General features: G+C 38.1%; 1 protein-coding gene across 1 annotated transcript in view; it reads left to right on the top strand.

Moving 5' to 3' along the window:
• LOC134531262 (uncharacterized) overlaps positions 1-16,877 on the top strand; it is a 140,894-nt gene that overhangs the window by 68,537 nt on the left and 55,480 nt on the right. The window contains exon 3 of the mRNA XM_063366953.1: positions 4,779-4,962. Within this exon, the coding sequence (XP_063223023.1) occupies positions 4,779-4,962 (184 nt within the window). The remainder of the gene's footprint in view (positions 1-4,778; positions 4,963-16,877) is intronic.

Genomic DNA, 16,877 nt, shown 5'->3' with positions numbered 1-16,877 from the left:
ATAAAATTGCTTGGTGACGCACAATATGGCGCGTTCTTGCCGACGTCTCACGCCAAACGTGATACAAAGTGCACAAATAGTAGGCCTACTTTGTAAGTCATGGTGCAGTTGATATATAATATATCACTCACCCGCGGATAAAGATTATTTTGAGTTTATAGTAGTGCTGGATGAAATTAAAGGGGTTTAATAGGGCGGTAACGTTCGTTACCATATAAAAGACTTCAAAAGAATATGACGAGATTGTAATAGTGCAACAGTTTCAAAAATCGAGCTCAACGTTTACCAAAAAGAATTACAATGCTCATCTCTTAATTTTCGAAGGAGAAAAATTGAAAAGTGTGTCACTATTTTTCCCCAATATTTCCTGGTTTAGGCAATCAATAAAAGTGCATAATATTTGAATCATTTAAATTGATGACTCTCGGACAGTAAGTTCTCTAGAGATGAAGGGAATTAAGGGGAAGGAACTGGCCATTGCTTATTGTACACTGTTAAAAATTGCAGTAAATTTACGGACTTTTCAACGAAGAACTTAGCTCAAATAAACTAACAGTTCTTCGTAATGTCAAATAATTGAATCTTCGTAGAAAATACAACATATTTCGACTACCGAGCGGTGTGTTTCATTCCAAACCACGCGTGGACAAAAGAGTGTTCTTGCTGTGGACTTCCACAGTTTTTTTAATGTTTTGTTAATACACCAGGAATATTATTTGGATTCATGTTCAAAGTAAGTGAACTCAGTGTCCGTAACTTTACGAAGATACCTGAATTATTTTCTAACCAGCGTTCTTCGTAAATTTAAGGTGAAGATTTTTAACAGCGTGCGGGATCGCCGTGGCATTTTTTTTTTTTTTTTCCTGGGCTTATGTCCGGGAAAGCTGAGATGAGGACTGTTTGAGCCGGGACTATACCCCGCGTCCCCCAGGGCGTGGTATCGGAGTCTCGAGGGAGACGCGTGTAGCAGTGGCAGCATACTGTACCAGCGTCTCGGAGCAGCCGGCGTCTGTAGTCACCCTCGTCTTGGTATATCCCCCCCCCCCCCCGGAGATCACTTCCAGCCAGTGCTCGGATGGCTAATCACTTCCCCCACTGTAACGGACCTTTTAACGAAGAACTCAACTCAAATAAAAGAAGAGTTCTTCGTGATTTCATGCAGCTGAATCTTCGTGGAAACTACACCGTATTACGTATGTTTCGTGCTAAACAAAAGGTAAACACACGCGTCACCAGAACAAGGATGAAATTACAGAAAATTTTAACTGAAATTGTTGAGAAGGTGAAAGCTATGTTGTTATTATCAGCTGAACAGAGAAGGAAAAATCAGAAACCAAGCAAGATATCGAAATTTAACCTCGGAGGTTTAGTATTTAAAAAAAGAAAAGAAAAAAACGAAACCCATAAGCAAGTCTTCGGAATCTTTTGTGAACAATTTCTGTTTATTACACGATGGGCCGTATAAAGTAACAGCTATAATTAGGGAAAATTTTTACCAGCTAGCTAACCTCAAAAATAAAAAAACATTATAGGAAATCTTAATATAACACAGTTGCGGCCGTACGTAGATAATTTAAAAAATTTTAGAGGTAACGCGTCCAGTTATATATTGGTGAGTAATAATGCAATTACTATTTAAATTATTATTTTTTATGGTTTCACTGAATCATAATAGTGAGTTCTATACACCAGAATCTAAGAGGAAAACGAAGAGGCTAGTAAGTTGATCACTGTTTTAGTTTATCAGTTGACCATTATTTGAGGTTTACGGGTCATTGATTGCCTGTTTTGATAAGCGCCGTTGATGCGCATTTAATGGTATGTTTTGCCAGGTCTAGTTTACCTGAGCTGCGGTATGATTCTTGGTAGCGTACTCGCTTTATTTAGTTTGTGCAGGATGAAATGTGCTTGTGAATATTATTTTTACAACTAGCCTCAGAATTTTAATACGAACTTTTGGTGTTAACGAATTAATATCAGATTTACAAGTTTGGGTTGTAGCAGAATGCTTGATTATAGTTATTGGTAAGCAATCATTTTTTTTTCTTATTTCTACTACTTCATATCTAGCTCAATCTAAAGGGCGTATAAGACGGTAAGAGATCAGTGTACGTTTAAAAGCTTATGATGACATAATTACAATAACATTTATAACATAATTACGATTAGTAGGATTTTACACAAACAACTAATAACAGGATTAGTTAGATTTGAAGAATAGATAGTTGATTAATAACATTTTTCTCTTGTAACTATATTTTTCGTTTGAATATAGCATAGAGTAGGATTATTTAAAATAGGTCGATTAAAACTTTACCAAAATGATGTGTGACTCTATGAACTGGCCCAAACAATAGATGTATTCCAATTTTTTGGAATGTAACTCCATAGAATTTGCTCCCCTTAAATGTTTAACTTGTAAACAACGTGACATAAGCTGAGAATTTATAATATTTTAAATGATATTGTTCAACTTCGAAAATTGAAAATGAATTAAATTAACCCGATTAACAAAACCAATAAACTCTAACACACGTATACACTAACAAAATACAATAAATAAGAAATATTACATACTTAACATATTAATTTGTTTACCTTCGTCATTATTTCTACGGATTCTCAAAATAACTATTCAAAACCGAATTTAATTATACATACATATATATCATTAATATTCATCCCATGGGCCATGTCTTTGGAAATTCATTATTTTCTTTATAAAAACGACAGTTTTGAAATAAGAGAGAATATTTTATAATTAGAGTGTTCTGGTAAGTCTTGTGGAAAGGATGTTCATATTCGATTTGGAAGTAGGTATTACCACAGAAGATAATTTGAATTTATAGAGTTATATAAAGAAGTTATTGTTTAATAATTTTTATAATCAATACTATTTTAAGAATTGATATAAATTCGAGAATTATTAACATAAAAGACTTTATAGTCATACTTCTTTCTACGAACTGATGATATAGAATATCGATTTAAAATGCTAGCGTCGAGGATAATGGTTCTACAAAAACTTTCTACAGCTACAATCTCTACGTTGTGCAACTGTACTACAAATACTTTCTGCAGCTACGATCTCTACGTTCTTACTGCTCTGAAAGTACTATCTTCAGCTACAGATTACGCGTTCGTGTGTCAACTATGGAGCAAATATCGACTTCGACGAATCATAGCTCTATTTAGATAGTTTGCAACTCCTACCCGAGAATAATGATCTATTAGCATCGTAGATATTGTCCAACGACAATTGAATGGTGTAGAATTGAAAACGCTACAATAATATCATTGTATGTGCTTTATGAAAGCATGTTTTCAGCTCCAAACGGTATGTAAAATTATTGTAAAGGAACTGTGTAAAAGTGTTGTTATAAATGCTCAATTGGTAGTAGCACTTCAATTATAACTGATCCTACCTAGTTTCAATATTTTTGCAGATATAACATATTTCCTAACATTTCCTAACATATTAACACCAAACTACAAGATTTGATTCTGTATTTATTTAAACGCCTATAGGAATACCTTGTTATAGGTAATCTTTTCTTACGCTGCTGTACTGCATTGAGTTTAGCTATTTTTTTTATTTGCAATTAATAATTTTTCTATTAATATTAAATACCATTTACATGATTTTTTCTTTTGTATGTGACTTAATAGTTTACCAAGTTGGAAATGTTTAAATGCTGGGTTGAAATGGGAATGGTACAATGCTAATGTCAAAAATCTTCATTATCGTTGGGATAATAGTGAAATAACTGTTATTCTGTTTTTTATAATCATTGTAATTGTCAGTCTTACATCAATGTAAGACTTTTTAACAGAATACAGGATTTTATCACAATCTCAGGTCAGTAGCCGTTCATTTTCACTCTCTATCTCAGATGCATATTAGAATCACAGGTAAATATATTGTAATCTCACATTGGCGCCCAGATTTTTTTGTAAAGCATAAGATATTTTTATGAAGTCATATGTGGGATAATTTATATTATAGGAGTAACCCTTCAGTAGCTACCAGGTTACCGTCGCTGCTTACCAGAATTGGAAAGTTTGTTTGCATCGTGAAATACCCGCGACTTTTGTATGTATGTGTGTATGTATATATGCAAGTATGCGAGCGCTAAATTATGTTATTGCACGAGTATGCCAGTGTCCAAGAATGCTGTGTCATTTCTACCTCTCCCCTTTGCTGTCTCCTCCTCTACCGGTTCCCCCAACCCGTACCTAACTATTCCCCTCACGCGATCGGACAATTGTAGCCCCCCTCGGAAAGAACGCACATTGTTGCTGAATGTGAGTGTATCAGGGGTGTAGCCAGAATTTCTTTTCGGGGGGGTGTTTACTTACACCCTACCCCCGTAGTAGGGAGGGGGGTTCGGGGGGGCCCTCCCCCGGAAAAATTTTTGATTTCAATGTACAAATTGGTGCTATTTAAGCACTTTCGTAATTAAAATATTGGATTTAAATAACATAAATTTGTGTCCCGACTTTATGATATTTTTAACGAGACACTGTTGAAAACTCATTGCTGAATATTAAGGGTTATCGGCTCAAGGGTTCTTTCTTAGTTTCATCTAAGTGCATTTGCAACAGCTAGACAAGTGTAAATTTTGCCATAAGTACATATATATATTTTTTAATATTTCGGGGGGTGTTTGAACACCCAAAACACCCCCCCCCCCTGGCTACGCCCCTGAGTGTATGATTGTCGGGGGATCTGCAGACGCGGAGGTGCGCTGCTGATGGTGTTGTGTCGCTGCCCGCAGTGTGCAACGCGACCATCGACTCCCGCCAGGTGCGTGAGCGCTCGGGCAAGGCGTTCGGCCAGGTGAAGTCGCCGGCGCTGCAGGGCCCGGCCTTCTGCTGGTACGAGCTGCGGCCCGACGCCGACCAGCGCGTCGAGGTGCAGCTGTACCGCCTCGTCAGCGTGGGCCGCTTCAACGGCACCAGGTCAGCCCCGTCGGCCCCGTCGGCCCGTCAGCCCGGCCTCCTGGACCGAGGCCTCCTCCGTCTTGTGGTCGCTGTCGCTGTCGTTTCACCTCGGAATGTGGGGAAACTTTGGACGCACAGCAAAGCAACCACAGATGTCTGCCGCGACACCCAGATGATGGACTGGCGGTTTGTACTTGGCCAGACGCTGTTACCGCGCTCACGGCAGTTTCGGACCGAGGGTTCTCGAGAGCCCAACAGTCCGATTTGATGGAGAAAACCCATCAGTCCATATCAGTTCCGACTGATTCAGTCCACACCGTCCTTCATGCTCACACACGGCAGTTCCTGACTGTTCAGTTCCGACTGATAAGTCCGACGGTTCGGACTGATCGTGTGTGTGTGTGTTGAGACGGGGGGGGGGGGGGAAGAGAGACTGTCTGTTACGTTTACTCTCTCTCTCTCTCTTGGCAAAAGTGCTGACCTTATTCCAGTGTGTCCCATTGACTGATGTACCTAAAGAGCACAACAAGTTTTATTCGTAGCTTTATAAAGTAATGAAAATAGTTTAAAACGTAATTACAAAACGTTATTTTTTAAAATGAGAATTTTGTAAATTAATTTTCTTATTGCATTTCATAAAGAACATCATCAGAAAATATTCAATAATTAATTATAAATAAACCATAACTGAAAGACGACATCTTGGTTTCTATCATTTGTGACATCAAATATTGTAATATTGAAAATTTTGGCTCTGTTTGACATGTTTTTGACATATAATTGAATTCAGTGTCAGTACTGCAACAAAGAGCTTCCACTGTGAAATAATCATGGATGTTTAAAATTTATATTTTTATTTTCTTTCAGAATGTATACACTGTATTTTTTGTGATGAAACTGAAGCGGAAGTTTGTCGGTTTAATTTTCACCCCCCCCCCCCCCCCCCTTGTACAATGCTGCTGAATGAGATGGTTGTATATTTTAACGGAGACAGATAGATAATAATTGACGTTTCATACATGCATGTCACTGAGAGTTTTCGTGTAAAAAAAAATATATTGTGTGTGTCAAGTTACATTAATTTTCACTTGAACTTTTAACACAGTGTTAAACGTAGGTTAAAAACAATCGAAATCACATTTAAGCAGCAGACAGAAATATGTACATAAAACTTTCCAATAAAGCTTTCCACATAATATGTACTTAAACACTTAAATAATAACAACAAAATCGCTGGGAGAAGCATAATCCCCTGTGTTTCAGTACGGATTCTGCCCTTGCAAATGCTAATGGGAAAATTTTCAAAGTTGTTGCTTACACGCATGAAGCAACAGAAAGTTTATTTTAAAATGGTAGCTATTCGCGTGAAATTCACAGTGTCAGAAGTAACCGGAAACAACACAAAGTTAATATGGCGTCGCTTACATGGCGTTTGTAAACCGTCTCACTGTAGAAATTTGCAACCCCGCCTGCACCATAGCATTGCGGGTTTCCTATACGCAGGCGTTTTACATGTATCTTCAGCATCGCTGTTAAGACTCGGTGTCACATGCCTAATTGGTTGTTTCATTATACTATTAATGACTAATTTCTCTTTTACTATCAATTATTATTAATTTATTCTGATACATCTGTTGCATTTGCTGATGGATCACAAATTTCTTCATCATATTTTTTCGAGCCTTAAAATGTCACACAAGTTAATATAACACTATGAACCCTTGCGTGAATTTTAACCCCTACTAGATAATATTAATAATCTGTTGATAAAACTTGTGAAGAAAATAAAATGCAAGAAATCTATCGTGTTCAAATGCCCTCAAGTAATAGTAATAATAAGAAAATGAAATAACATGGCGAGTGAGACCAAGACTTTTACGATGACTCCACCAGTTTCTCGTTATCTCATTAGCGATTATTTTCCCCGCCTTGAGCGTTCTCTACGGCCGTGGGGCGTAACGTCAAGTGGTGAGGTTCGGTGGATCGATCCCAGACAAACCCTTCCCCCCTATCGTAATGACACGGGTTTATGAGCACCGTATGTTTTTTTTTCCTTAATAGTCTATAGCCTCCTGTAAACCTAGAGGTCACGTCGCCTTAAGCCTCTGCGCATAAACGTGCTGCAACGTAAAACCTATTCTTTCTTTCTTTTTTTTCAGCTCTGCGCGCAATACCGACGGCGTTGTACGTCTTTGAAGTTGGTGCTGAACCACATATTTATTGCAAGTAATAGAGAAAGTTTTTAAGATTGATCACCTTTATTTTTCACATAATTTTGTGACGTGTTACCACCTAAAACTATTTCAATGAATTCATTTTATAAGACAGCCACAAAATTCTCGGTGGTTGAAGAACTTCGTTAAATTAATCATGATCCAGACGCTCCGTGTTCACTCTTAAAAACTGTATCAACTATTTACAATAAAAATGTTGTTCAGCCCCAACTTCAAAGACGTACACCAGCCTTGGGAAGTACTTTAGACCTAATTCGTATACATAGGGTCTGGAAAAATTCGCCCTTTCTCTGTCCTCTAGGATAGACTCCACAATAAATGTACGTACGCGGGAAAAGGCCACATTATAATTGGCTATTGACCTATGATACGTCTCTACAGAGTGGTCTGTGATTCGACACTTCCCTGTTCGAGGGATTCTCGTTGGCCGAGATCCAATAGCATAGAAGCAGCATTATGGTATTAATTATTTGAATTTCACGCTATGGCGTAAATAACCCGTGAATTTATTCCGGTCTCTGCGTGCAGAGCTTATTTTTGTCGTGATGAGTCTGCAACAGAAGCTTTTCGGTGGAATTCAGACTCACCGCGCATAGGATGCGGTCGACGACGCTTCGCACTCGTCACGGGCGCCAGCTCCACTTGGCTCGCTCCACCCGGCTCTACCCGGCTCCACCCGGCTCTACCCGGCTCCACCCGGCTCTACCCGGCTCTACCCGGCTCTACCCGGCCCCCCTCCTCCTCTCTCTAGCCAGGGATCAGCCCACTCGCTCGCTGGCCGCGACGCCGGCCCTCGTCATGGTGGGGGGGGGGGGGCGACTGGACGCGGGGAGCGGTAAATCAAGCCCTGCCGCGCGCCTATCTGCAGAACAGACCTACCAGCACGACGGGAACGCAATAAACCGTTCCCTTTCGCTCTTCCCCCTCCCTCCTCCCCCCCCCCTCCTCCCCCCATCCCCCGCCGGCCCCTTGTTGTGCGCAGATAGTAGAAACAACCACCCCCCACCATCCCATCACCCACCATCACGACCCCGTCCATTTCCTACACCCTGCCGTGACGTCATTACGTCGTCGGATTGGAATCGGCCCTCCCTCGATGTTCAGCGTTAAGAATAAAAGTTAATTACAACATCAGTTCCCCCTCTCCTTGAGTTACGTCAACGATATACGAGGTTAAAAAACTTTAGGACGCCTCGGCTGAAATTCTCGCAAGGAAATGCCTGCGGCCGTAAATTATCGTGGGAGTGATTCAAGAGCAGAGCACCGCCTGTACCAAGAGGCAGACTTTCTTATCTGTGGGCCCGTACAAGTCTAACTCCTTTTTTTTATCATTCATAAGTGAGCTTTATGATGGAGTCGCGGAATTTTCGGGTGGCAAAAATGGAATCTCGAAAGTGACGATAGATAAATTTAAGAGAACGGGTTAATAATTTCATCGCACGGGTTAGTTGGCTTTGATATGACCCAACTTTTATGTAATATCTGCAATTTTTTTCTACAAGTACAATATAGTTTTGTCGTCTTATATTTTTATTCAGTTCGCAAATGTCAAGAATACGTGTAATATATACTAGTATAGATTACACAGTCAAGAACAAAGTCTTGGGTTTAGCAAACACCGTACGGTTTTGCAAACTTAAGGTGAGGTACATATTTTTTATTACTTTTAGCTATGGAGTATTTCAGTAAATTTAACACTATACCTCCCTTGCATCTGTCATACTGTCACAAATATTTTCAGCAAATATTAACATATATATAAATATTAACTTATATGTGTTTGTGTGTAAAATGTCGTGCAAATCTTTAAAATTTTTATAAATTGTGCGACGTTTTACACGAATAATATAACACTAATTAAATATATATTGAAAATGTTTGCGACAGAACCAAAAAAATACAAGAGAGGTAAAGTGTAAAATTTACAGAAATATCCCTTAACTAATGACAAGAAAAATAAAAAATAAAATAAAAATATCGTGTAAGATCTAAAGTAAGTTAAGCTCGAGAAGGTCCAACCATTTGGTTACCCACTGGGAAATCATAATACAGCATGGTCACAAAATAACGTCCCATTATAAATTTTAATAGTACCTATCAACCGTAAGCGTTGTAGAGTTTTGGTTCAAGGTCACAATTAAAGACCACCTATACGCAAAATGGCGAATCCAGAATGTAAAGCGTTTTGTGTTCTGAAATTTTCTGAGAGTGAATCTGTAATTTCAAGTTAGTTTAACAAGTTTATGTATGATTTGTTTTAAATAGTCTAAATTGAACTGTTATAATATGCTAGTGAAGCTGTGACATTCTTGTATGCACATGCTGTAAAATGAAAGTCGTGCCCTGAGAGTTGACGGCATACGTCCTTCGGACCTAGTGCAGGGATCGATGCGTACCCTAAATGAAGAAATAGTTTGTCTTCAAATACGTAAAGTTGTAAAACAATATGCATGAAAGTATATTTATCATAATTATTCCATTTCCAAGATAATTCATACATATGTGTGTTCCCAAAATTTGGCAACATTCTATTTTGGATTTTTGTATTATGGTTTCTGCTTATATTTAATTTGCTTTTTGTTAAATGCCGTTTTGATTTTTCAAATTATTTGGAAGTAACTACAGCATTCTTAACAGCTGCAATGAACGTGTTTATAAATATTATTTGATCACAGAAGCAAACTTTTGGTATTCAATGCCTACCTACCTAATCTATAATTTTAACGGAAAATTGTTTAGTGTCTTTTGTGCAGCGAGAGCTTTATCCACGCTAACGTTGTTTTGTCACAACTCTGATTCACGGTTCGCTAAGAACAAGTCCTATACGTCTTAGTTGCAAAGAACCATAAAGTTTCCATATTGCCACTTAAATAATAAGGAAGTGAAATTTACGCGCGGAAATGTAATCCAATAACGTAAATAAAAAACAAACTTTAAATTTTCCTTGGGAATGCTGCCACTAACTGCGCTTTTTTTTTGTTTTTGTTTTAATGACGTATATCACATTTTCCGCCCTATTATTCTTTCCTCTTTTAGCCTTTTCGCAACGTCCCTCGCCGTTTTGAATGCGAGGCGCGGTACGTCATAACTGGATTGTATATGTTTTGCTAGGGATCTCTTTGTTTCACATTCGCCATTTTATCCATGCAAACGCCAGAGGAAATTTTTTTCGGTCAGTTACAACCGCTGGAAGATAACAGTCGTAACGCGTGGGATTTGGCTTGTATTATTTTTTTGTTGCCTTGCGTTGCCATGCTTTTTCTCTTTTTTTTTTTTTTTTCGAATTTGGCGTTCTCGAGCTCCCCAAAATAAGTTAGGTTACTTTATCACCAATTTTAATGCGTATCAGTACAACCTGAAACGTTTCTATTAACTCAACGACCCCCATTTACTTATTTTTATGATTGCAGTTCACGGTACAATGGATCCTACCATTCCCTCTCACTGAATTAAGCTTACGCTGAGTAAATTACAAAAGTTTTGGGAAACATTGTTTTTGTGAAAATTTCTTTATTATTTGCTAACTTTCACTGAATACTTCACTAATTTTCACTAAATTCCAGTTGAATTCCACTAGGCTTAAGGCTAATTATATACAACATAATTAGACATACCTATTTCATAGTTCATTACTCGAAAGTATTTTACATAATGTTTCTCAGTACCCTGTGGATAGAGCACTCAAGCAGATGATGTGATTGCAAATAGAAACTTGAAGAAATGAAGACTGAATTACGACCGTTTAGTTTCAGACTTTAATGTTTTAAGTATGTGGTTCTTAAATGAAGAAGGACACGCTAAAATTATTGTGATGTGTAGGACTTTGTTGACAACATTTTGGCTCAACTTTTTTACATAATATGAGATTCTTGTACTTCTTAAAAAATAGTAAGAAAACTTTTGAAAATTGCATCTTTGTTATGAAGCACACCTGTGTTTTGGTACATTCTTTACAAATGTTGTGGAACGTGACGAATAGTCCATTGAAATGTAACTTTTTTTTTGGGCTTAGCGTGCGTTTGTCAGAGGACGCAATTTTATTGTTAGATATGAAGGAGAGGTTAGTGTAAAGTTAAATCCAATTTTGTGGGGTTGCAACCCTTTTCCCACGGCCGCCGTCTTGGAAAAAGAGGTTCAAATGGTTTTTACGGTTTATCTGCCAAACTATAGGTCTCACAAAATATAATTAACATTTTTTGTTGAAAATAAAGCTATCTACAACTTTTTCCCAGTAACCTTTAGTCGTATAACCACAAATAAAAAATTTATAAGCAAAAATCCATAAAAATGTGAGGGAAAAAAATCTATTTGTCGATATAACTTTTTTTAAGTCATTTTACAAACAAATGATATCAGACCATTTTTATAGGTGGTTTTTTAAGGAACAATTTTTATTATAAACATTTTTTAATTTATTTATTAGTTAATGTTTTACAGGGCTGCGAAACGAATACTATTCTTCAGTATTCATAACTATACATAAATATAAATATTAATGATTTGCTATAATTTTTATTTTTCTTGTTATTTTTTATGATAATCTTTTTAATTATTTATAATGCAATATTGTTATTAATTAATTATTGACTAAATAATAAAATTGCGTCCTCTGACAAACGCAACCCCAAATGTAAATTTTCAATGGACTAGAATGCGTGTCACGTGGCTTCATGTCTGGTCCACAGCAAGGTCACTGGCGAAGGAGGGGAAATGAAAAAGGAGGGGGGACAGAAAGAGACAAGGGACTAGGATTCACATTAGAGGCTGCCTGGGTTCCAAGCTATAACGATCTCTTGTTGTATAATTTTTCCCGAAAATACTTGGAGCGGGGTCCCCTGACATAATTACTACAACTGCTACACTGCTATAAACTACAGTAAACGTACAAACATTTTAATGAAGAATTTAACTCGAATAATCGAAGAGTGCTTCGTAATTTCAAAAAACATTTATCTTCGCAGAAACTACGCTGTATTTTGACTCTGGAATTGCGTGTTTCGTTCTAAACAAAGGTAAATAGGCCTACACACATGGACAAAATAAGAGTGTTTTTGCTGTAAACGGAACCAGTTTTTGAATGTTTTGTAATTATACCAAGAATATTATTTTGGATTCACGTCCAAAGTAAGTGAACTCAGTATCCGTAAATTTACAAAGAATGTAGTAAATTTACGAAGATCCCAGGATAATTTGTAGCCAGCGTTCTTCGTAAACTTAAGGTGAAAATTTTTAACAGCGTAGTGTGGCTTGTTAACCTCCAAACTACTACTGCTAGCATGTTTTGTCTACCTGCAACCTACAAATATCGGTACGATTTGTCTACAGCAGCTGGTGAGTGTTGCCTACCTGCAGCATACAACAACTAGGTTGTGTTGTCTACCTGCACCCTGCAACTTATAGTGTGGGTTTTGTCTACCAGCAGTTTTCAACTGCAAGTGTGTGTCTATCTGCAGCCTACTTAGACGTTGGAAGAATTAAATGCAGGATAAATATTAGTCGAACATTATAATCATGAAGGAGGTGACAACCCAGAATCTTGGATCTCGTCGTTAATGTGGGTTTGAAGGCTGGCGAAGGTGAGATGAATACGAAAGATGATGGTAAAATCTCCGTGGGAAATGATAAAATATTTACATCAACTTCTCGACGTCTCTGTGAACTTGGGAACAAGATCGGAGTTCGTGATGAGACTAAGTTCGAAAAGGTGGGAATGTTGCGATGAAATACATAAAACTGGAAGTGGTAATGAAGGTGAAGGGTATAACTTTTATAATATGTACGAGGGTGATGATAGCGATTATAACTCTAGATTTTAATACCGTTATAATAATAAATGTAGGTATAAGGATGATGATCGGTGCAGAGGATATGGCTAACACACTACGTAAAGATGCAAATATAATGGTCGACAGGTTAAGATCTCTACTTGCTTCGCAAATTGTCTGTGATTTATCCATCATCAAAGAATAATGGACTAAACTTGGTGACTTACGTAGTGCGGGTTGCATACTGTAGATGGGTTGTATACTCTGCTTGCATCTGTTAACCCCTGTCATTTAGGATTGATTGCGTACCTGTGCAACCTTTTGGAGCGAATTGGGTACGTATGTATCCTGTTGTTGCACGATTCTGTATCGCATAACTATTTTATTAAATATATTTTCATTTCCCCACACCCATTTAATCCACTTTAACCTTTGTGGTCTACATATATTGCATTTCATTACGATTGGAGTCTGTGACGATATTTGGAGGAGCTGTAATTTATTATTATTTGATACATGTTGAATGCAAGTGTTAATTTAAAAGTAATATTTTTTTTCCTTCCAAGCAATTGAGGTTGAAGTAACTTTTCCGTGTGCTCGTGTTATTTATTTTCTGTGTCTTTTCTTTGAGTAATAACTGCAAGTGTATGATTTGTTACTAAAGCACGAATGCGAGCGTGTTTTGTTTACCTGTAACAAAAAGCTGCTACTGTGTTTTGTGCACCTCTGGCGCTCGCCTGCGACTGTCGTGGGTTCGATCCTCGATTCTACACCCGGGCGGTTTGGATGTCCGTTGCCTTGCGCCTCTTTTAGAAATATGAAAACAAACACTTGGTAAGAAATTGCGGCAGCTGTTCGTTTCCAAACGTTCTTCGCCAAAGTCACGTGGTAGACTTGTCTCCTATAAAATAAGCACTGCCAGTACAGCGGAATCAAAACATCCTGGCCATGTGTCATTGGGGGTTGCATGTATTACGTAATCATTACATATATGCAAATATCGAGTTTTTGTTCTGGTTTAGATGTAATATTTTCTTTTCTTTTGTTATTTAATTTGCTAATGTCGTTTACAGGTAAACTCTTCATTTCGATTAGTGCTTGAAATTTCCTACGTTACTACTAATTCTCTGACAGATTTATCATTGCACAGACTCGCGCAATGTATGAAGTGCTGAAAGCATGTCAGTGGCATGTCCTTCGAAGCCATAGTGAGATGGTCACTCATGTCAGTAAAAACTGAAAAGAAATAATAAAAAGTGTGCGTGGAGTCCACGCGCGACAGAAGTGAAACTTCTTGCTTATTAGGTACACATAGAGATAAATTATTAGTAATTTTTATAGAACAAGATATAATAATAATTTAAAATATTAAGAATGCGTGTTGCCCCCTCAGCAATTTAAATTTTTTTAAGTAAAACTTCTTTGCTGATGGGGCTACAATTTTCGAGCGTTACCAAAATTACGATCGGATGAGGGGAATAGATAGGTGTGGGGTGGGGGAACCGGGAGAGGAGGAGACGGCAGGGGAGAGGTAGAAATGACGTAGCACACTTGCACAATTGCACAGTTTACACGTGCGCACCTGCATACTTGCACGCTTATACACACTCGCATACTTGCACAATTGCAGCCAAAGATAATTATGTTTCCTGTACCTAACAATATAATACGCAAGAATTTTCAATTCTGTCGCACGTTGAACTCAACGCACTTTGTATGTGAACATGTAAGAAATTTCAATGTTTCAAACAACGAACTTCGTGTTGACGAAGGGAGTAAATTGAAGTAAAATATCCCTCCCCCCTTTTCTCTACAACCAGCAAACAAAACTTTACTTTTATTTCCGTTACGGTTGCGGGTGGAAAAAAGGGGGTTGGAAGGGACATACACTCCAGTTCTTGTATTATTCAAATGCGAGCGCCGCCGGAGGGTTTGCAGCTGAACTTTGGTTCGTCCTAATTGGCTGCGACCCAGTTTCTTCGCCCCCCTTCATCGTCCGGCCCGTCTGGAAAACCTTCTCCTCCCCCCCGCCCCCCCTTCAACCATCGCGCGCAACTTGGCCAACTATTCCGCGCTGCTGCGCTGGTTGTGGATGTGCAGAGGGGTTCGGAGGGGCGGTTCGGCCGGACTGGCGAACCAGGGTTGATGAGTCAGGGGACTGTCGGGACCCCGAGTGCGCGGGAGATGTCGGCCGCTGAGTCGAGGGCAACTGGCCGTGCAGAGGGAGGATGTGTGCTGGTGCAGCTGCAAGCCCCTCGCTCGTGTCGGGTCGTTACCACAACGCCGAAATACCACAACGCCGAACATACAATAACGCCGACAGCTAGAAAACTGCTGTGTACCACAACGCCAAAATACAGTAACGCCGAAAAAATGTTGCTGCCGGGAAGGCGGGGCCACAGGAGCAAAATAAAAAAAAAACTGAATGAATTTGTGTGCTAACCTTACCTAACCTAACCTTTGTGGCAGTCCTGCAATGATATTTTTCGGCGTTGTGGTACACAGCAGTTTTCTAGATGTCGGCGTTGTAGTCAATTTGGCATTCGGCGTTATGGTTTTCGGCGTTATTGTACGTTCGGCGTTGTGGTATTTCGGCGTTGTGGTGCGTCCCCGCTCGCGGTATCGAGTCCGTGCGAGCTGCAGCTGGGGTCGCACACTCCAATGAGGGGGGGCGGGGAGGGGGGGGCAACTGAACAGGCGGAATATGGCCACTAATAAAAAAAAATACTTGTGGATGAGAGATGCCAACATAAAAAAATTAAGTTTTTAAATATAAAGAAAACGTAAAATTCTCTTGAACATAAATAATTCAAATAAAAAAAAGTAACGTTTACAAACATTATTATTTCAGAAGTTTTATAATGCTGTATTAAACGAGTTGTGTATTGAGTATAATTGCAAAATAATATATATATTGGAATTTTTTTTTTATCTTGGTAGCAATGGTAATTATATGCATGTGTAGACGTGTGCACGTGTCTATTTTTTGGCGAATACGCGGCCGTGCAGTTTTTATTTTTTGAAACAAAAGATAAATACTATTTATCGTATTGTTTCGGTTTTTCCGTATCAAAAAACAGGTAATCTTAAACATATAAGGTGAATATTCCCAGCAAAGAAAACAAAAAAAAATTAATAAATAAATTCAAGTTGCCAACAATTACTTCCGAAAATCTAACAATTTTAAGTTGTTAGATTGCTTATAAATTCCGCACAGTTCGCTGATTTCCAAAGAAAATAAGAGCGTTAGCCATATCTTTCAGTTGCAACTCTTTATCTTTCTTGCTTTGTGGTTCATTCGGGGCGGACAGCCGCGTGATACACTTCAGAGCATCTATAGAAGCTAACAACCTCACTGCATGAACAAGAACAGCGAGAAAAAAAAATGCACTGCTTAAAGGCAGAAAAGGATACATGACATCTTGATTTTTTTTCCTCTATTAATGGATTCTAACTTTTATTATTGGAATTTTATCGTTGTTAAAAAACGTAGCACGTATTTTGATAAGTTTCCTGAAGTTCATAGTGATTGATGGCAACATATACTTTTCACTGTATTAGGCTAAATTTTATTTTTATTCTCGGACAAAATTCATCACTAGGAATGTTTGCCATATGTGTAACCGTGTGAAAACAATTACTTAACTAATCATTGAGAACAGTTTTACAAAGAAAAATAATGTACATAAACCTATTTCCAGGACTATAATATAAAAATTAAGTCAGTATATATCTTACTTAAAAATAGGTTCAAAAGATATTTTGTGTAGGTATAGTTACAGTTTATTGGACTAGTATTGAATTAAGTTTTCAGAATGAATACTATACTTGTTTATTAATAGTCACCCTTTAACAGTGTAATATATTATTTTAATGTGTATTATTTGCCTAAACGAAGGTTTATTTTAAATGGTAACCAATATTAAACAGCAAA

Source organism: Bacillus rossius, chromosome 3 (assembly GCF_032445375.1).
Source record: "Bacillus rossius redtenbacheri isolate Brsri chromosome 3, Brsri_v3, whole genome shotgun sequence".
NCBI lineage: Eukaryota > Metazoa > Arthropoda > Insecta > Phasmatodea > Bacillidae > Bacillus > Bacillus rossius.
This window is presented reverse-complemented; position numbering and strand designations above follow the sequence as displayed.